The sequence below is a fragment of the Podarcis erhardii genome (genome assembly GCF_964252035.2).
Source record: "Podarcis erhardii genome assembly, chromosome: 7".
NCBI lineage: Eukaryota > Metazoa > Chordata > Lepidosauria > Squamata > Lacertidae > Podarcis > Podarcis erhardii.
Window position 1 is genome coordinate 50,256,148 of NC_138511.1, and position 18,901 is coordinate 50,275,048.

Here is an 18,901-nt window from a genome sequence, read left to right on the forward strand (position 1 = left end):
ACATCAACCACAGCCAGCATAACCAATGTTCAGAGGTGATGGGAATAGTAGCCCAACAACATGGAGGGTCACAGGTCTCCAATCCCTGGACTAAAGGGTTGCATCAAAATCTTCACGGAAAAGGTAAGGTTTGAAGGAAAGTCACTATAATGAGAAAAATAAACAGACTATGTCTTAATATATTAAAAAAGTCCAATTTTTATATATTTTGACTGCGTCAGACCAACATGGCTACCTACCTGAATCTAGACTATGTCTTAGTTGAAATTCCTCAGAAGACGCTTTTCTAATAAAAGTTTTGAGATTTTTCTCAAAAACTCCTAGAACAGGAAGGCCCTTTTGCAGAATTGTATCCAAATGTTCTCCACCATTATAATTATTTTAAAAAAAATTTGATGCTCATTATTCTCCTTCCGTGGTGTTGCAGAATGATGCTTAGTCTGAGACATTGTGGAAGATACAAAATGGAGACCACGTTGCCAGTACAATTGGTACTGCTGCTAAAGACAGGTAAATAAGAGACTGTTTGTACACAGTTCTATGATATTCGAGGAGAAGAGCTATTATCTTCCACTTTTGGATATTCAAAGGTATACAGCAGTACGTACATGCCATGTGTATGACTGCTTGTTAAGCAGTACGTATATGCCATGTGTATGACTGCTTGTTAAACTCTCAGGAGTTTTCAGACCAGCCTCAATAAATTTCCATGCTGGAAGTGTTCACATAAAAATTGCAGAGGTTATATGACATCACCTATTTATTGAGTCTTCACCCTTTCCTTGTAGAAGTTATGCAACATTGCCCACTCCTGGTTGTTATCCCACACCTTCCAGTTCTGTACTGATGGTTTTTATGGTTAGAAAAGTGGGAGGTTAATTGCACTAGAAAGTTTGTGATAGCAATCACTGCTTGCTCAAAAAAAATAGCCTGAACAGAAGGACCCTCTGGGCATAATGGGGGCGGGGAGTTTGAATCATTTTGTGTGTGTGTTTTAATTCCTTCTTTATGAAAAGTGATGATAATTAGTTTTGTAGAAACATAAGAAGGCCCATCTAGTCCAACATCCTAGTCTCGCAGATGCCTATGGATATCTAAGGGTAACAGCACTCTTCTCACTTATGGTTCCAGGCAACTTGTATTCAGAGGAATACTGCCTCATCCTCCATCAGTCTGTCTAATCCTCTTTTAAATCTCTCCTAGTTTGTGGCCTACATCCAGTGTGGTGTAGTGGTTAAGAGCGGTAGTCTCCTAATCTGAGGAACCGGGTTCACGTCTCCGCTCCTCCACATGCAGCTGCTGGGTGACCTTGGGCCAGTCGCACTTCTTTGAAGTCTCTCAGCCCCACTCACCTCACAGAGTGTTTGTTGTGGGGGAGGAAGGGAAAGGAGAATGTTAGCCGCTTTGAGACTCCTTAAAGGGAGTGAAAGACGGGATATCAAATCCAAACTACTACTACTCTTCTTCTTCTTCTTCTTCTTCTTCTTCTTCTTCTTCTTCTTCTTCCATCTTGTGTGAGCAGATTCCATAGTATAACCATGGAATACCAGATGTGTGAGGAAGTTGTTGCACCATTGTGTTTTGAAGATGGGATTGCATGCCTCCAATACCTATGGGTATAATATACCAGATATCTGCATAGTTTTACATTTATAGAGGGCCACACAGAGAAAGAGTATTTATTGCTGTCATTCTTGGAATATTTGTGCCCTCCCCACATGGTAACATTGTTTGCAACTAACCTTTTTATGTTTAACCAAGAGAAATGCTTTGTTATGATGTTATATTGCTTTGATATCTGTACCTTTCACAAAAGGCAGGAAGTTCCCAACTTCAATTAAATTCAGAAATAGCAACTTTTACAAAATACTACAAAAATACAGTGGTTGTGAACTGTTAGCTGGAGAGCAGGAAAAGCCCCCTGGATACTGCAAGCAAAAACGTTTGTGTTGGATATAATACAGGGTGAGTCCTTTAAAAGAGGCCCCGTGGATATAGAGTATACATGTTCCACGGGGCCTCTTTTAAAAGACTTGCCCTGTACATTACGAGATTGTTATCATTTGCCTAGAAAAGCTAGCATAGATTGCATTTTGCCAGCTGTACTCTCCAGTTTTGGACTATTCTGGAGTAATTGGTGTACAGACTCTGGCCAAAGACCACGACCATTTTTCTTTAAGATATTTTTATTTGCCAGAGCATATAATGAATAGTGATTTTGATCTGATCTGAACAGTAGCATGCACTGACATTTATCTGATGTTTTACTTGCTTGTTATTAATTTCAACTCTTTCAGCTACTGGCTGAATGTTATTGTGCGAGTTTTAACATCTAAAGCTCTTAGGCACTTCTTGCTCCCATATAAAACGGCCCTTGTTGAACCCATTACCCTCTAGATGTTTTATTTATTGCTTCTTACATTTGCATCCCTCCTTTTCTCCAGGGAGCTCATGTCATCATACATGGTTCTCCCCCTCTCTATTTTATTCTCACAGCAATCCTTTGAAGTAGGTCTGACATTCAAGCTGCTGTAGCCCAACAACCATTGGTTCCAGCCGGTGTGTCCAATTGTCAAGGATAATGGAATTTATAGTCCAGTGTCTTGAACCCCTGGCCTACCTGGCATCAAATCAGTATGTAAGTCCAAAGTCTGGGGTCAAGCTACACAAGCAAAGTCCAAAAAGTCTGGAAATACAGTCCAGGATCAATCCAAGTATCCAAGCCTGAAGTCCAGTAATCAGGATACAGTCTGGAATCAGACCTGAAGCACAGTTCCATAGAGGTCCAGGAGCATCCAAGCCAACGTCCATCAACATGGGCAACTGAGCAGACAGCACCTCGACTCTGCTTCCCTTTTATACCATGCCTGCTGATTGCAGCATCTGGGCTTCATGAGGCATTTGACCTTCACCTGTTTCAAGACTATTCCAACTGAGGAATCTCACCCCTCCTCCCAGAGCTAGCAAGCCCCACCTTGCCTGCTAGGGAGCTGGGCTATGGGCCCTTGCCTGCCTCAGCCTCTTAGAGCACCCCTCCCACTGGCTGCTATAACAGAAGGACAATAGCTAACAGTGTGAGAAAGCTGAGTTAGAAGCAAGGGGAAGCCAGAGAGCATGAGGCATGTGTGAACCAGATGTATTTCCTTCCACTTTCATATTTCTGACATTACTGTTCCCTACCCCACACCACCCGTCTTGTGCATGCTGGATAGGGACTTGCAATTTTGGTTTTCCAGGAGGGTCATTAAATAAATAAATAAACAACCCCCTTTTAAAATGTCTTGCTGTGTTGTGATAGTATGCTTCAGGCAGGACATGCTGTGCCATTTCATCCATGCAAGTTGACACTTCATCTTAGACTACAATATAGCAAGCTCTGAACAGACTGATGGGTCAGTAATGTGTTTCATTCGACAGATGTACTTGTGCGGAATTGTAGTGTCACTGCAGCTTTATTTAGGTACAGTAGCTTGAGGCAGAGGAAGGTGCCTTCAAATGTTATAATTCAACTGACAAGTTATTTTTCTAGTTCTCAGAAGGATAAGGGAAATTGTATAGAATCATTCTGCTTATAGGGACTCCTTTACCTTTTACAGGGCAGGACTTTTTCAATAATGTTCACCATATGTCTCAAGGTCAGTAGGATACCTTTTGAAGGTGCAGCACACATCTGCAACATAGGCCAAGAAGGGTATATACACACCATGGAACTACAACTGATCGGTACTGAAACTCTGGTTTGGGTTACTGACGTCAACATATTCTGAGCACACTCTCCTGAACTAAACCTGCAGATCCAAAATGAAGGGGTAAGGGCTGTTTCACACATTAGATTTCATCACATGGCAGCAAAACCGGGGTTTCTGTGGTTGTTCACTGGACAAACCTCCTGAACATCCTGTAGCCCATATTGGTGTGATTCTAGCAAATATTTATTTGGTACAATTGCACACTACATTTTTTTATATACACACAACAATTTTAGGTGTAACGTGCACTTAAGAGGCATTTCTGACAAACCACACTTGAGTTGACAAAAAAGTAAAAGGATAAAGGTACCCCTGCCCGTACGGGCCAGTCTTGACAGACTCTAGGGTTGTGCGCTCATCTCACTCTAGAGGCCGGGAGCTAGCGTTGTCCGCAGACACTTCTGGGTCATGTGGCCAGCGTGACGACGCTGCTCCGGCGAACCAGCACCAGAGCAGCACACGGAAATGCTGTTTACCTTCCCGCTATAAAGCGGTCCCTATTTATCTACTTGCACTTAGGGGTGCTTTCGAACTGCTAGGTGGGCAGGAGCTGGGACCGGACGACAGGAGCTCACCCCGCCACAGGGATTCGAACCGCCGACCATGCGATCAGCAAGTCCTAGGCACTGAGGTTTTACCCACAGCGCCACCCGCGTCCCCGTGATAAAAAAGTATGCCTCCATAAATTTGTTGGTCTTGGCACAAGACTCTTTGATCATTCCTTTTCAAATTTGTTGTGAGTCTTCTTACAAGACATTTTAGCAACCTAAGAACTTGACTCATACTGCATCAGATTATTGGTCCATAAAGCTCAGCATTGTCAACATTGTTTGGCAGCAGCTTTCCAGGGTTTTGCACAGGGGTCTCTCATATCCCTAACTGGAGATGCTGAGGATTCAACCTAGGACCTTCTGCCTGCAGAAGCTTCAGACCCCATCATGTAGGGCTGGGAGTATCTCCTACCTGACATCTTGGACAACTGCTGCCAGAACTGTAGGCAGAACGGAGCTAGATAAACCATTTGTCTGACTAGATATAAGACAGATATAAGACTAGATATAAGACAGACTAGATATAAGACAGATAAATGGTTGCTTTTTTTATTAATTAATACTTCAATTCATTTTATGGTTTAGTTTGTGTTTTACTGTTTAGTGTGACATACATGTTCATATCGATTTTAGAGCTTTTTATTCCAACGTTAAAATTATTACTGTTATTCAGTGTCAAATGCTAAATATCATCACGTCAACTATCAATTACTGCCAAATATCAACTCAAAATATCATAATATGTTAAACATAGGTCTCAAATAGTTGGTGATGCTCAGTGAGTGTTTGGCATCAAAATTTACAGAAGAAACTTGATTGTTCTTACCATTTCTGCAAATGGCCCCCATTTGCTCCTGGAAGCAAGCAGTATTTTCAACATTTTCGTAGTATAGTGCATTCAGTAATACCTACATACATATAAATAATATATAATAATTTACCTAATATATAAACATATTTTGCCAAACGTACATAAACATTTTATGCAAGCTCTGCATTAACACATTTTGTCAGAGACATTCAGGCCTCAGGCAACAGCAAAAGAGGAAAGATGTCTTGGTAAGATAAGGGCTTCTGTATGTTTTGAAATGTGTGTCACAAAGATGCCTGTAAACCCAACATGTCGCAGCAGATGGGATTCTTTTCTCTCTCACGCCAAGTGTTGAGCTTGCAGGAGAATATTGTGATTTAAATCCTGCAAGTCGAAAACAATGCCCATCTACTTTTTAAACATTTTTGTCTAAAGGTTCTTGTCCAGAGCATGGTTTGAAATAGTTACTGAGTTTGCATTTAAAGATGAACCTACCTAATTCACACTTTCTGAAACGGTACACATCTCACCCTATGTCTGCATCAAGCAGACCACACATACAAACAGAATGCACTTACCTCTCCCCTCTCTCACACAGACCACATAAAACATACATACCACCTTCCTTCTCCCTTTCTCTCTCACACGTTAACACAGAGATATCACACATACATCTCTCTCTTTGCCTAATACTACTATTAATAAATAAAATTCCTCTCCTAATCCAAAATTTATCTCTAAAAAACAAGCAGACATGTGGGCACCAGGCTGGTGATCCCTGCCTGCTACAAGTTATGCATCTTAGTTTCCAATTGAATTCACCTCCATTTATCCTCTAATTAATAAGGAGCTAGTAAGACACTTCTCATTACTCTGAGCGAATATTCTTCCGGATGAATGTTTGAACAACTGACTTATATAAAGTTTATTTCCTATATTTGTTCTGCAGTAGAAATTTGTGTTGTTAATAGTAGGCTTCCTTATTAAATTTTTTATTCATTTTTTATTTATACGGGGGGGGGGTTAAAAACAAAAACACCAACCAACCACAAAACTATGAAATAAATAAAATTCATTGCTCAGAGCAAAGTTATGCAAGCCAATTTGCACACATGTTGTTTTTCATATGATTCCCTGGAGCATGCTTTATTCATCAACCTCTGGCAGAAGCCAGGCAAAAGGATGAGACTAAAGATCTATGTATGTATTTTTGATAATGTTATGAGACTGAATCAAATGAGGACCAATATTTTTTGTCTGGCATTCCCAACTAGAATTGTCATTCGGCAGCTTTGAATTAATGAGCCCCATTACCTTATATAACTTGCCTTTCCCTTCCCAAAGGAATTCAAAAATAATTTATACATTATCATCATTTTTCAGATACTGCATTTCCACTTATGGCAACTGGTCTTACTTCACTTAGAGACAGTTCCTCTTGCAAAATGGTGGCAAAAGGTAGCACTTATGTATCCAAATAAATATTGCCTGGAATATTTCCCCTGATGAAGCCAGGTTCACACAAAATGCTAAGCCTTTTTTTTAAAGCAAACAAACCAGAGTTGTCCCACAGATGAACAAATAAACCATGGTTTGTTCTCCAAAGCTTGGCCTCTTTTCCAGCTGCTCTTGCCTCATGCTTCTGTAGGGCTTTTTGTAATTATTATTTATAGTAATAATATAATATTATTGTTACATTTCTATACTGCTCCTCATCCGAGAATCATAGCGTGGTTTACAATATAAAAACACCAAAATGTATAACATTGTAACAAACCAAACAATCTCTCTCCCTCCCCCCTTACCTCTCTCCCTGTCTCTGAGCATGTGGGGTGAAGGAGTAAAACAACCCATGGTTAAGGAAGGGTGGTAAGTTAGCACCAAGCCATAGTTTAAAACACAACAAGTTTCAGAGGCCTGTAACAAACCATGATTTCATATACTGGTGTTTTAGCAGTAAAAAGGCTGGAGTTAAGCTTATGGGAAGGTTTGCCCACAATGCTAAGCTACGTGTCAGGGCTGGAGTCAGATGCAGGCCATCTTGAAGAAGCAACGTCAGTTGTCAGTGAAGTTAACACTTGATTCAAGGAGACAGCATACAACTCGGCAACACTTCCCAGCAGGTCTTGCCCCTGTGGGGCAGTTTCCAGGGCTGAAGGTCCCTGCCATCCACCCCTTCTAAGGCTCCTCCTCTCCCAGATGTTTCCCACGCAATCTCAAACTGCATCTGTCCACCTCTGTTCTGCTCTCCTCGTCCTGCACATTATTGGAGACTGGGGGGGGGGGGAGAGAGAGAGAGCATGGCACATCAGGAGAAGGAAACACCCAGGATACTTCAGCAGTCTTTTGACACCCACCCACCCCAGTTCAGCCTCAGAGTCTAAATAGAATTATTTGACAGATTCAGGCTTCAAGCCTGTATGGCAAGGACCATAACCTGCAGGCGGTGGCTATATGCACACTTACTCTTTGACTGCATGTCTGAGTAACATGCATAGGATTGCACCATCAGAAACGTAAGTCAGTAGGGGCCCTCACACCCCAAACATGAATGCACTGGGTTTTCTCTTCTTCCATTTAAAATGGAACCCATTTTCATTGTTCCAAATGCTTCCAAAGCACATTTGTATGTCTTTTCACAGCTGAAGGGGGAAATGCAGCTCCTAGTAGCAGCTCTAACAGCAAATTGCTTTGTTGCATCTATGATTCACTCTGACTTCTGCAGATAAGGGGGGGGGGAGGTGGATGAGCCTCCACTGAAGTTGACAGAAGGCGGGGGGGATTAAATGATCATCTCAGATTGTGAATGAGCTTTGTGAATTACAAGATTGCTTGATACAGAGACGTGCCAGTTAAGATATTTTCTTTCCTCGCTTTTGCAGACCCGCTTTTCATAATGAGAGCAAACAAACCCTGAACCTCATCTCCCTACCGATAACTGTGGCGGACAGTGGATTATAATAACAGACAAAAATAGCTTTCCTGGATAGAGACCCTGGCACCAACTATGTTATAAATTAAAAACATTTTTCATCTGTTAGCAATAATGTTTTATAGGACCAGAAAGAGAAAAAAGCAGGCAATGCAATGTGGCAGATGTGTGGAAGAGTCAATGCAGTTTCTCCTTATTTATTCCTAAACATTGTTCAGAGCCAATTTCAGACTAAGGTTGAGTCAAAATGACTCACATTCACATCGGCCAATAAAGTGAGATAAGCGCCGCAACCCCAGAGTCGTCCACGACTGGACCTAATGGTCAGGGGTCACTTTACCTTTAAGGCAATTAAAGATAGGGAAGTTACTTCCAGTTAAATAGGGTAAATAAACAGGCAAATCTTTTTCTTGCAAGGAGATCCAGGGCTTGAAAAGGTGCACCCATCTACTTACCGTAATCTATGGAGCAGCTGTGGTATTTGCTTTGTTTTTAATGTGCCAAAATATGCTGCTCTGTTCCGTTCAGAATGGTATTGCACGTTTTATCATTTTAACACTTTTAGCTGTTTTTATAATTGTATATATTCTAATGTTGTAACATGTCCTGGGGCATAGTGGTGAAGGGCTGGTAAAAAAAATATTATAAACAAACATGCAAATAATATCTAAAATGAAGTTAGGTTTCTTTACTATTTGTCTGGGGTTGCTTTTCACTTTCTTTTTCAGGACAAAGAAAACAAGGGTATCTCTGAGCCCAGTGTCCTTCGTCAGGGAATGCTGTAGCCACAGGGCAGGGCTGTAGCTCAGTAGCTCACACGCTGAAGGTCCCAGATTCTATCCCAGGGCTCTCCAGGTATCGCTGGGCATGTTGCCTGCTTGAAACCCCAGAGAGTCACTGCCAGTTAGTGTAGACAATACAGGATTAAATAGGCAAATGTTCTGACTCACTATGAGGCAGCATCCCATGTTCCATCCATTTTCCTGTCCACCTGAGTGGCACCTAGGATTTGAGGACTTCTCCCACATTACCTGATTTACATTTCCTCCCCCCCCCCCCAAACTAAAAACTGCTCAATTAGAAAACGTTCCTGTTGTTCTGGGAAGGGTTTGATGCGGTCTGATTGCGCCGACTCCTTTATTTCTTTCTGCTGGCGCAGGGTGCCTATTAGAAAGGAGATAGGATGGATGTTACAGGAGGCTCACAAAGAACCCAATCCCAACCTAAGTGGGTTGACACTTTGAGACAATGGAAGTTGTCAACATGCCTGGAGCAAAATGCCCCCCAAAGAAAAGACCAGACAGAACAAATGAGCTAAAATTTCAAGAGTGCTTTTCCTCCACTACAGCATTCATTTCAAAAGCATAATTTCAGATAAGTATGTCCACAGGTGTGTAATTTCAGGTTTTTAGTCTGGTAGCTATAGTTAAGGGAAGGGAGTGTTCAGAGGAGAAAGACTTATATAAAGATGGCTTAATTTGAACCACAGAAACTGTTCTTAAAAAATGAAGGCTCAATGATGGCTTGTTGGGAATAACAACCCAAAAGAGAGTGTGTCTCTTCACATGTGCAGAGTGCCCTTTTCCCAGCCACTGCAGTCCATGTTATCATACATACATTTACTTTCAAGGTGATTTCCCTGCAATTTGTGGCATGACTGAGCTGAGGGATGATTTGCAGAATCATAGAATGGAAGGGACTCCAAGGATCATCTAGTCCAGCCCTCTGCAATGCAGGGAGTGCCACATGTGCAAATGTGTCTCCCCCCCCCCCGACTTCTTGGTTAATTAGCATTGAATATTGTAATTGTAGCAATTTGGATGTTTGTTTGTTCTGTTCATCACTGGGATTTGTTATTAATTTTTTCTCACATTCTCTTAATTGGGTCAGGATTCCATCTTTCTTTTGTTCTCTTATTTTTTTCCTATGGCTATTTTGTTGGAGACCTGAATTCAAATCCAAACCCAGCTATGAAGTTCACTGCATGACCTTGGAGCATGAATCAGCTGAGGAGGCAGGGAGGAGTGGAGTGTGTATGCACTTACTTTCGGCCAACTGCAAATGCAGCCCCCAGCCAAAAAAAAGCTAGCCAGCCCTAGATTCAGTGGCATAGGAAGGGAGATGTGGTGGGTGTGAAGAGCCCCGGGTGTCATCACTGAGGGGGGTGACAAAATGGCAAACATATGTGTTTTTGAAAAAAAGTAACTCCCGCACCCACCGCGCACCCCTTCCTATGCCACTGCAGGAGCACTCTCCCCTCAAGTGATTTCCAGAAACCAGAAGCATTGCTGCCTCCAACTTTGCAAGCAGAGCACAGCCTTTGTGGCTAGTAGCCTTCGACAGCCCTCTGCTCCATGAATCTGCCTAATCCAGAGGCATAGGTATGTGAGGCACTGGGTGTCACGCCACAGGGCCTGCAGCGTGCCTGAGCCACACGTCTCTCCTGAGGGGGAGCGGGAGGGCAGACTCACTGCAAACAGCAGGCTGCTTTTTTGAGCAGCTCAGGGATTGCGTCTGCCCACTGCCTCAGCTGTCCTACAACTAAGGGGGAGGCTGCAGAGAAGAAGAAGACAAGAGTTTGGATTTGATATCCCGCTTTATCACTGCCCTAAGGAGTCTCAAAGCGGCTAACACTCTCCTTTCCCTTCCTCCCCCACAATAAACACTCTGTGAGGTGAGTGGGGCTGAGAGACTTCAGAGAAGTGTGACTAGCTGAAGGTCACCCAGCAGCTGCATGTGGAGGAGTGGGGAATCGAACCCGGTTCACCAGATTACGAGTCCACTGCTCTTAACCACTACACCACACTGGCTCTCGCAGAGAGGCTCCACGCAGTGCGCCCTACCTTGGCTCGCCCCGCCCCCAGCTGCAGGGAGCGCACGCAGTCCCAGGCACCCAATCGGCTAGCTATGCTGCTGCCTAGATCAATCAACTTCGCACTTTTAACTCTTTTGGTTCAGTTCCTACATTCTAGAGCAGAAGATGGCTGCATTTCTTTCTGGACAATATGGGGTGGGGGTGTCATATGCCAGTGTATTTAAGGCCAGAGACAAAAGTGAGCAAAACAATGAAAGTGAATTTTACCTTTATTTAATTATCTATTGTATTTATATCCCACCTTTCCTTCAAGAAGCTCAAGGTGGCATACATAATTCTCCTCCCTATTTCAGCAACCCTGTGAGGCAGCTTAGGCTGAGAGGGAGTGACTGGCCCAAGGTCACCCAGTGAGCTTTGTGGCTGAGTGGGGATTCGAACGCTGGTCTCCCAAGTCTTAGTCCTACATTCTAACCACTGCACCTGCCATCTGTACAGTAGGCTATACACACCAGTACCTGCCTCTCTAGCTTCTACCGAGTGTGGCACTGTGTGGGATCACCACCCAAAGCACCCCCTGTCACTTAACATCTAACAACTTTCACAAACAGGCCAGTGCAGCTGTTCCAGGTCTAATACTTCAGGCAGCCTCATATGATTGCTGACAGCCCATCATATTGTTGTAGGTCACTATTATTATTCACATGTTGTAGGCGGGGAGTCTCAGAGGGAGTGGCTTGGCTAAGAGAACCTAGTAAAGGGGTGAAGAACCTTTTTCTGGCTTGAAGGCCATATACTCTGCTGGGAAACCTTCCATGAGCCACATGATAGTGGTGGGTGGGGCAATGGATGTGACTCTTGCCACCACTCAGAAGGCTAGACAAAGGTCAGAAGTTTCTACACATTTTTCTTTCTGTCCAAGCAGGCATTATTACAGTTCAGGGACACATTCCAGCCTGGTCACAAAGAAAGAAAGAAAGAAAGAAAGAAAGAAAGAAAGAAAGAAAGAAAGAAAGAAAGAAAGAAAGACTGGAAGCGGGTGTGGAGCAGAGCCAATAAGAGGTTTGGTGTGGGAAGAGTCCTGAGGAGCAGTTGGAGAGCTGTGGAGGGCTGCACTTGACCTCCCAGCGCTGAGATTCTTCATCTCTGACCTAGAATCAACTAGGGACCCTGAAGGTCATCTAGTTCAACCCCCTGAAATGCAGACATCACAGCTAATGAGTCCCTGACAGATGGCCTATCCAACCTCTGTTTAAACCCACCACCACTTTCTTCATATTTACAGACGACTTTTAGCAGAAGTAGTTTGTCATTCAGAGCAAAGAGAAACTGCATCTGTTAAAATCCCGTCTTCTGCGTAGCTATAAAAGTTACGGAAGCCTTAGCAAATGTGGTATAGTAGAAAGCAATAGGCCCTTTGCAGCTTGACAACAAAAAGAGAGCAACTCCCTGCCCCGATAAGCTTACACACCTGCCCATTCGTCACCTCCACGCTCGTTCGCGGGGAATAAATTTCCAAGGACGGCGGGAAGGTTAATTTATTTATTTATTTGCAGCGTTCATTTATTTATACGGCGGCGGCGCCTCTACTCGCTTGGCGATGGTCAGGCTGGCGGTAGGACCGAGCTGTCTCCTCCAGCCGGCTGCAGCCATTGCATACATCTTTCAGCATCCCGCCGCGCGCACACGCGCGCGCGCTCACACGCACACACTCACGCAGAGCCCACGCTCGCATTCAACAGGAGAGGGAAAGGCTGCCGGAGTGAGAAGGGAAGGTCGCCCTCTCTGCCTTTTTGCTCTTCTGCATCTCTCCCTCCGTCCATCCGTCCGCCCTTCCTCCTTCCCCCTTCCCCTCCTCGTCTCCGAGCAGCGCCATGGCCAAGGAAGGAGCCGAGAAAGCCGAGGAGACGGAGCAGATGATCGAGAAGGAGGCAGCCGAAGGCGGCGGGGGCGGCAGCAGCAGCCCGAGAGGCGCGGACGCGAAGGAGATGCGCGCCGTGGTGCTCTCTGCCTTCGGGGGACTGAACAAGCTGCGGGTGTCCAAAAAAGTGATGCCGGAGCCTCAGGAAGGAGAACTCAAGATCAGAGTCAAAGCCTGGTCCAGTATTATTCTTATTCTTACTCTTATATCAGCATCGTCATCATCCTTCCCACCCACCCACCCATCCCTCCAGAAGCATATTCCTAGGAAGACAGGAAACTGAGTCAGACCCCTAAGCTCAGCAGCAACGTCTACACTGACTGGCAGGGGCTGTCCAGGTTCCAGGCAGAGAGTTTTTCCCAGTTCTACATCGAGGTGCCAGGCACCGAACCTGGGACCTTCTGCATGAGAAGATGTTCTGCCTCTGACCCCCATCCAGCCCCTTCCCCCCCCCCACTCCTTGCCATCCATATTCTGAAGCCCTTCTCTGCATTAATGATAGCATCCGTGTTTCACTGGGCGAGCATTTTTTTAAGTGCCTTGGTAGCCTATCGTTTCAGCTTGAGGGTGGACAGGAGAGAGATCTTGCTTGCCCTTGGGAATGAATGGATGGGATATGGGGATGTTCACCCCTCCAAGACACTTTTGCAAAGTTACAGGCCAGTCCTAGGCACATTTTCCCAGCACCCAGCAGTACAGTCGGGGCTTGGTGTCAAATATAAAGGGTGCCATCATGTGCATGTTTACCCACAAGCAGGTCCTGCTTAAGTGCAGTGTGTCTTACTCCCAAGTAAGAATGCATCAGATTGCCAGTTTACATACAGGGCGAACCTTTGAGGCATTTACTCAGATCTAAAACTGCTCAGTGGGGCTTTCTTCCAGGAGAATGTGCATAGGATAACCACCTTAATTTACCATTATTATGGTGCTGGTGATCACCTTAATTTTCCATTATGGTGGTCCTCATTCTGTACAGCTGAATGGAAGCTCTTCTGCTCCTATTGCTTCAGCCTTTTGAAATGGATATGAGGTCGAGGTAAGAGCTGGGAAACAGCATTTGGGCCTTCTGTGATTCTTTTCTGTCAGTCTTCCCTCTTCTCCCATGTTTGTGACTCTGCAGTTTAGTAGTAGACTGGCTGGTTTCCAAGACACTACTCGCCTCAGCATCCTATTAGGTTTCTTGTATGGTGTGAAGTTCTTTTTCTGTCTGTCAGCCATGCATTGATTGCATTTGGTTAATGTGACCCAGCATTGCCTTCGCTCTGAATGAATCCCCTTTTCCCCCAGCTGAGTCTTTTCTCATCTCTACATTTCTCTGCTGCCTGCTAATCCTAACACATTTTCTCATGGGGAAGCAACTCAGTGTTTGCCATTATTGCTAGTTTCCTGCATTGTGTGTGTGTAGCAACTGTGCTGAGGTGGTCCAACGCTTGGGCAAGCTGATGGTAGAGACTGGTATTTCAACTTCTAGGCCAGTGCTCTTCACCCCAGGGACCGGAAATATCATTGCTCTACAATTCCCATCATGCTGAGCCATTGACAATGGTCAGGGATGATGGGAGTTGCATTCTAGAAACATCTGGGGACCCATACGTTCTAGCAGTTACTGGCTGTAGGCTATTGGCATCTTTCTGAAGCTAAGCAAGTTTAGACCTAGTTATTGCCTGAATGGCAGACCTGGGAACCACATGTGATGCTATACTGAGTCCCTTGATGGAAGAAAGGTGTGGTACAAATGTAATAAAACAAATGTACAATGAAATAAATATTAGAATGAATTTGATGTAAGATTCAAGCTAGCTGGGGTGGGGGGCAGGAGGTCAGTGCCCCTCCCGTTCTTGGACAAAGTTAGGTACTTGAAGGTATTGTAAATAAGTTGAGACTGCAATCTAAGGTGTACTCACTTGATAAAGTCAACTCCATCAAAATCAATAGGACATCCATAAATTTATGGTGTGGATGTGACCTGAAAATGATGCAGCCTAGACACATATTGGCCACCTCGCTAAGAGCTAGGCCTCCGTTTTGATGTTTCCCCCCTCATTCCCCCCTCATGGAAGGGGACTAGACTTCCATGATGGCCTTTATACTATTGAGTTGTTTTCCTGCTCCCACTTGTCCCTAAGCTGCCCCCCAACCAAGCTGGCTTTCCCTGGAAGGGGATGGGAGGCTGGGGTTTCCTTACACATCATACAATTAGGCATGAGGATTTGCCTGATGATCCTCACTGTGCCTATGAATTTAGGCATTCCAGGGCAAGCAATATACAGTGCAGGTAAAGTGCAGATGTGCTTAGATGTATATCTGATTTGGTCTGCAGTTCATTAAACTGCAAAAAGGCATTCACCATAACAGTTTTATATGACCTTGTGGTGGAGGAAGCAGGGACTGAACAGCATGCACTTTGCATGAAAATGCACATTTTCTGAAGCCAGTCCTTACATGTACACTGCCCTTTTCTCAAGGCTAAGTCATTAGCAGCTGTCAGAGGTGAGCCAGGAATTGGAGCCAGCAAGTCAGAATAGAGGAACACACAGAAACACACTATACACAGCAAGACTACGGCACTTAATACCCCTTTGTGTCCTGGAGGGACATAGGAAATGGCTTTATATCAAGTTGGTCCATCTAGCTCAGAATTGCCTGCAGTGACTGGCAGTGGCTCCTTAGGGTTCCAAACAAGAGGCCATTCCCAGCCCTACCTGGAGATGCCAGGGATTTAATCCCTGACCTTCTGAATACAAGGCAGTAGTTTCTTTCCCACCCATAGATTTTATGAAAGTTTGAAAAAAGGTATACAAAAGTTAACATCAAATACTCAATATTTTTTAGAATATCAAAGATAGAAGTAGTTAATCCAAATAAAAACACAAACCTAAAAGAGGAAAAGAGATAGAAAAGAAAAAGAGTGAGAGTAAAAGAGAACTTCCAGTTCTTCATCTGGCGGCTATATGTAGAAAATTACTCAAAACATGCACTCAGAGGTAACACCAAACTATTCCACTTTCTAAAAATACTAAAAAGTATTATATTTAGTTCTCAAACCCAGATATCACAATTTTCATTTTAGACATCAGCTCTGGCCGATGGGGGGGGGGGGTCAGCTGGCTTTCACTGCACACACAGCGAAAACAAGCAAACCTGGTTATTTGGAAAGCCGACTCCATGCCCATCCTTTTTGTAGCTTGAAGGGATCCGTGCAGGGTAGGCTTTCCAAGGAAGACTTGCCCATCAGCTGGTATCACCAGTAACATTTGCAGCCAACCTGAATACAATATTGGGAGGGGGCAGGTAAGCCCCACTCCATGTAATCCATCACAAGACCATTTGAATGGCAAAATCCATCAACTTTGGGGCCCCCAGCCCCCTCAAATATTTTATCCCTAAGAGTTGGTTCCTATGATTTGCAGGTGGGTGGGTGGGTGTGGTTGGGGGGGGGGATAGACTTGCAGACCCTGATTGGCTGAGGTTCCTCACCCCTGCTCTAGGCCATAGTGAAATTCAAGTGGGTGAGAGAGCTCACACCTCCAGCTTGACCTTTGAAGGAAATATTCACTGTCAGTGTGTGAGTAGCATGGACTTTCATTCCTTTAGTCCATGTAAATATTTTGGCGGCCAAAGGGAGTAGGTTTCCCTGTCCCTGGCTTGTTTCCTAGTGCGTCTCTATGAGGAACAGTCACTCTACCCATGGTGGAAGCATCAGCCTCTTTTTCAATATAACTCCACATTTTAAAAAGAAAATCAATACAGGATGCTATTTCTCAAGTTCTTTGCAAGCAAAATCCATAGAAGTTAGGACTTCTGGGCATACATGCCAGGGAAGGAGAGTTTTGTCATGTAAACAGCTGTGCTCTGCTCTCACTACGCAAATGCCCTGGCATTTTCTGGGAAGAAAATGTCAAGGTGAACGCTAAGATGCTTATTTTAGAATCAGCTGATGTAATCTGGAGGGTGAGTTGGTTTGTTTTGCCAAGGGTCAGGTGCAGAGTGGGATCCAGTGAGTGTTGCTTTCTCTCTCAAAAACCCACTCAGTTCTGTTTGGTTTGCAACATTCAAACCAAGCTAGATTGATCAAGTTAGATTGTCTTAGGGCAGGAGTTTAATTGTGTATCACAAATTGTCGCTGGCTGCCTTGGTGCTAAGGTGGCCTCGTGACCTACAGAGGATAGTCTTCTCTGAAGGACTGACAGAGGACAGCTCTCTTTTTGAGGGACTCCTCTGTTTGAAGGGCTATCCAGTCCAGGTATGGTTAAAAGAAAAGAACCCTAACAAGGGAAAACTTTCATCTCCAAGGCAGCCCTCAACAGTTAGAGTGTGGACAGAAAACTTTGTAGACACTTAGATCACATGGAAAGGGCAGTAGCTCAGTAGTGTAGCATCTGTCTTGCAGGCAGAAAGTCTCTGGTTTAATCCCTGACATCTCCAGTTAGGGCTGGGACATAGCCCTGTCTCAAATCCTGGACACCCACTGCCAGTGAGTGTAGACAACATTGAGCCAGGTGAAGCAAAGGCCTGGCTCAGTATGAAGCAGCTTCCTGTGCTCCTGGCCATTACAGTGAAATTTATTGTATTTCTATTATGTTGTTGTTTAGTCGCTTAGTTGTGTCCGACTCTTCGTGACCCCATGGACCAGAGCACACCAGGCACTCCTGTCTTCCACTGCCTCCCGCAGTTTGGTCAAACTCATGTTAGTAGCTTCGAGAACACTGTCCAACCATCTCGTCCTCTGCCATCCCCTTCTCCTTGTGCCCTCCATCTTTCCCAACATCAGGATCTTTTCCAGGGAGTCTTCTCTTCTCATGAGGTGGCCAAAGTATTGGAGCCTCAGCTTCAGGATCTGTCCTTCCAGTGAGCACTCAGGGCTGATTTCCTTAAGAATGGATAGGTTTGATTTTCTTGCAGTCCATGGCACTCTCAAGAGTCTCCTCCAGCACCATAATTCAAAAGCATCAATTCTTCAGTGATCAGCCTTCTTTATGGTCCAGCTCTCACTTCCATACATCACTACTGGGAAAATCAAGGCTTTAATTTCTATTATAGTAATTAATTATTCCATAATGCACATCTATGAATATAAATTCTTACTTTATTTTCGAGTGATACATAAATGACAATCCTAAATTTTCCAAGTTTCATGTTGAGGAAGAATGATGATTTTTTTAAAAGTAGTGTAAGTCTACTGTAGTTACTGATGTATTCTCAGTGGTTCAGCAATGCTAACTCCCAGATCCAATTTACTTGTGACTAAGGCTTGATCTACAAATGGAGAGAATGAGGACATGGAGAGAATGTCGTGAAGTAGTAGAAAGGACTGTACCCGTGCAGAGGAGGTTGTTGTTTTAAATCATCACTTGTAAAAGGCTCCCTTCCAAAATGCACCTGGCATTGCAGGCTGAAAGGTCAGAGTTGCCCATCTACCACCTCTGCTACTTTCCTACATGCAGGTTGTTTTACATAGCAGAATGCTGCTGGTTGTTGTTGTTTTTTTTTAAAAAAAATTGATATTCCTCCCTTACCCCATGATATCTGAAAATGCACGGTTCTTTCTTGAATATATAGCTATACAGTGGTACCTTGGTTCTCAAACATAATCCGTTCCAGGAGTCTGTTTGACTTCCAAAATGTTCAAAAACCAAGGTGTGGCTTCTGATTGGTGCAGGCGCCCCAAAAACAATAGCCAACAGCTGCCTCAGACGTCCGGCTTCCAAAAAACGTTTGAAAATCAGAACAATTACTTCTGGGTTTTGAGAACCAAAGTTCCACTGTACAAATTACTATATCAGTTGTATAGTAATTTTCTGTGATGTGCCTGTTCTTAGCTTGTGGCGTGATTTGGTGTGATGTTTGAAGAGACGAGTTCGTAGTCATTTCTTGCAGCAGGAAACTGGATGAGGTTATTTTTAGCTCTTTTCAACCTCTGGGATTCAAGCATATTACATGCATCACTTTCCTCTCTCCCTTCCCTTTTCTAAACAAGTAACAAGGATGCTGACAAGTCCATTCATTTGGAACCTATGCATGTTTACTTGGAAGTAAGTTCTTCCTCAGTGGGGCTAACTCACAAATAAGTGTGCTTATAACTGCAACTCCTACCTTTTGGCTTATTGGATGTGCCCAAGATGTTA

The 18,901-nt window shown here is 44.0% G+C and overlaps 1 protein-coding gene across 1 annotated transcript in view; it reads left to right on the forward strand.

Annotated features, from left to right (window-relative positions):
* Window positions 1-12,479: 12,479 nt before the first annotated feature.
* The window catches only part of VAT1L (vesicle amine transport 1 like), a 52,116-nt gene continuing 45,694 nt past the window's right edge, over window positions 12,480-18,901 (forward strand). Inside the window, exon 1 of the mRNA XM_081871956.1 lies at window positions 12,480-12,953. Coding sequence (XP_081728082.1) covers window positions 12,730-12,953 — 224 coding nt within the window. The 5' untranslated portion in view covers window positions 12,480-12,729. The remainder of the gene's footprint in view (window positions 12,954-18,901) is intronic.